At 33.7% G+C, this 1,878-nt stretch overlaps 1 protein-coding gene across 2 annotated transcripts in view; it reads right to left on the reverse strand.

Annotated features, from left to right (window-relative positions):
• Positions 1-234: 234 nt before the first annotated feature.
• Positions 235-1,878, reverse strand: part of LOC109020549 (tyrosine decarboxylase 1-like) — an 8,601-nt gene continuing 6,957 nt past the window's right edge. For both annotated transcript variants that reach the window (XM_019003040.2, XM_019003039.2), the window contains 4 exons: positions 1,872-1,878; positions 1,037-1,160; positions 699-836; positions 235-532 (listed from right to left, as the gene is read on the reverse strand). The exon at positions 1,872-1,878 is cut by the window's right edge and continues 58 nt beyond it. In XM_019003040.2, coding sequence (XP_018858585.1) covers positions 410-532; positions 699-836; positions 1,037-1,160; positions 1,872-1,878 — 392 coding nt within the window. In that variant the 3' untranslated portion in view covers positions 235-409. The remainder of the gene's footprint in view (positions 533-698; positions 837-1,036; positions 1,161-1,871) is intronic.

Consider the following 1,878-nt stretch of genomic DNA (forward strand, 5'->3'; position numbering starts at 1 on the left):
TTAATACACACACACACACACACACACACATATATATATATATATATGTATATATATGTTGCTTATGCAGTTGTACGTGCAGATCTGATATTAGACTCTTTTGCTCACTTAAAAGGCCCATCACATAGGCTTTTGCTCACTTAAAAAGGCCCAACCACCATCCACCGTTACCCTGAAGCTGAAGCCCAGTTACTTGCAAACAGTACTTTAATATATATATATATATATATATATATATTAAAGTATTAAGAATTTTCCTATAATTATAATGGGTTTACAGCAAGTAATCATGTAAGTTCATGTTTTGAGGAATGAAGCAGAAAAGAGGAGACCAAACAAAAAAAAAAAAATCATAAAAATTGATGTCATCAAGCGCATCAAATAATGGATTACAATGGATAAACCTCTCCTACAAACTTCGAAGAAGGGCGGAGGCCTCATCTTCCAAAACCTTCCAAGCTGCAGTGACATGCCTCTCTTCAGTCAATGGAGCTCCTACCGCAAAACGTAGTATGTATTTACCTGAAAGAACCTGCATATAATGGATGTACACGACACAAGCAATGAACTCAACTCGTGCAATCATCAGACGGATGTAAATAAGTTTTTTTCTTTTTTTCTACAGAAAGTAGAGGGAAAAACAAAAAAAAAAAAAACAAAAAACAAACTGAATGTCCAAGGAAGAAGAATAAGCTTACAGTGTGAGAAAGGAAAACTTTCCCAGTTGAGTTTACTGTGTCTAATAGGTGATGGTTCAGTTCATTCCCATGGTCTTTACTATTTTGAGAAGGAAGAAGGCGGAAACAAACTAATGAAAATATCCGAGGGGTAACAATCTGCACACGTCAATTTTGTCGACTAATTCATGACAATGTATGCAAAAATCAGGTAAGATATATCATAGAAAGCTGCATAAATTAACGTTGAAATACTAATGAAGAATATATTGGGACAGTGCAAAACAAAAGCAAATAATCTATATAATGGGATGAAGGAAGTATATCAAATCAAACAAGTTTGTGAAGAATATGATCACCTCAAATCTAAGGTCTTGAGCAACAAGCACTTCAAATTGCTGAGCCAACTTGATGTGGTTTCTTATGTAGCATTGCAGATTTTCTATACCATATAGTCGCAACACCATCCACAGTTTCAATGATCTGGGAGCCAGTATATAGATTGCTAAGCAGGCATCATAAATGATTGAAACCACTAAGGTTTTGTGTGTGCGCATGCATGCAAACGCTTTTGTTAAATGTATGAACTCCTTGAAAGAGTTTGGGCTAAAAATTATAAGGGAGTAGTTCTTGACAGTTGCAATATTAAGTAATAGGTAAGAGGGCAATTAAAATAGCAGTATGAAGAGTTGCATAAAAAAATATCAGCTATCAAACATGAGATTCTTTTCCAAAAATATAATTACATATATTAGAAATAAAAACAGGAAAATACATTAAAGAGGAAAATGGATAAAAGGTCAGGTTTGAATATTTTATATCTTATTATCCTATAACTCACAAATGTTTAAATCATTCAAGAGTAGTTAAACAAAGAACTGAACAGTTAATAGTCCACTAATTTCATTATGTTAAGCTTAGATAAATAGAACCTATAAATAGTGCCGCATTGAAAACAAAAGGGTCCAAGAGTTTCACATGATGCCTCCTAAAAGAGTGTAAATGACAACATTTTTTTCCCCCTTTCTCAACCTATCCACAGGCACAAATATATGTGGATACAAGGGTTATTATTCAGTGTTGTTCCTATCAAAGCAGGGTAACAAGCCAGAACTATATCGAATATGATCATACAAGATGAATAGCAATTAAAGAAAAACATAAAACGTCTACTTTGAGGCAAAATGTTCACACCTAAACC

The sequence above is a fragment of the Juglans regia genome, chromosome 1, assembly GCF_001411555.2.
Source record: "Juglans regia cultivar Chandler chromosome 1, Walnut 2.0, whole genome shotgun sequence".
NCBI lineage: Eukaryota > Viridiplantae > Streptophyta > Magnoliopsida > Fagales > Juglandaceae > Juglans > Juglans regia.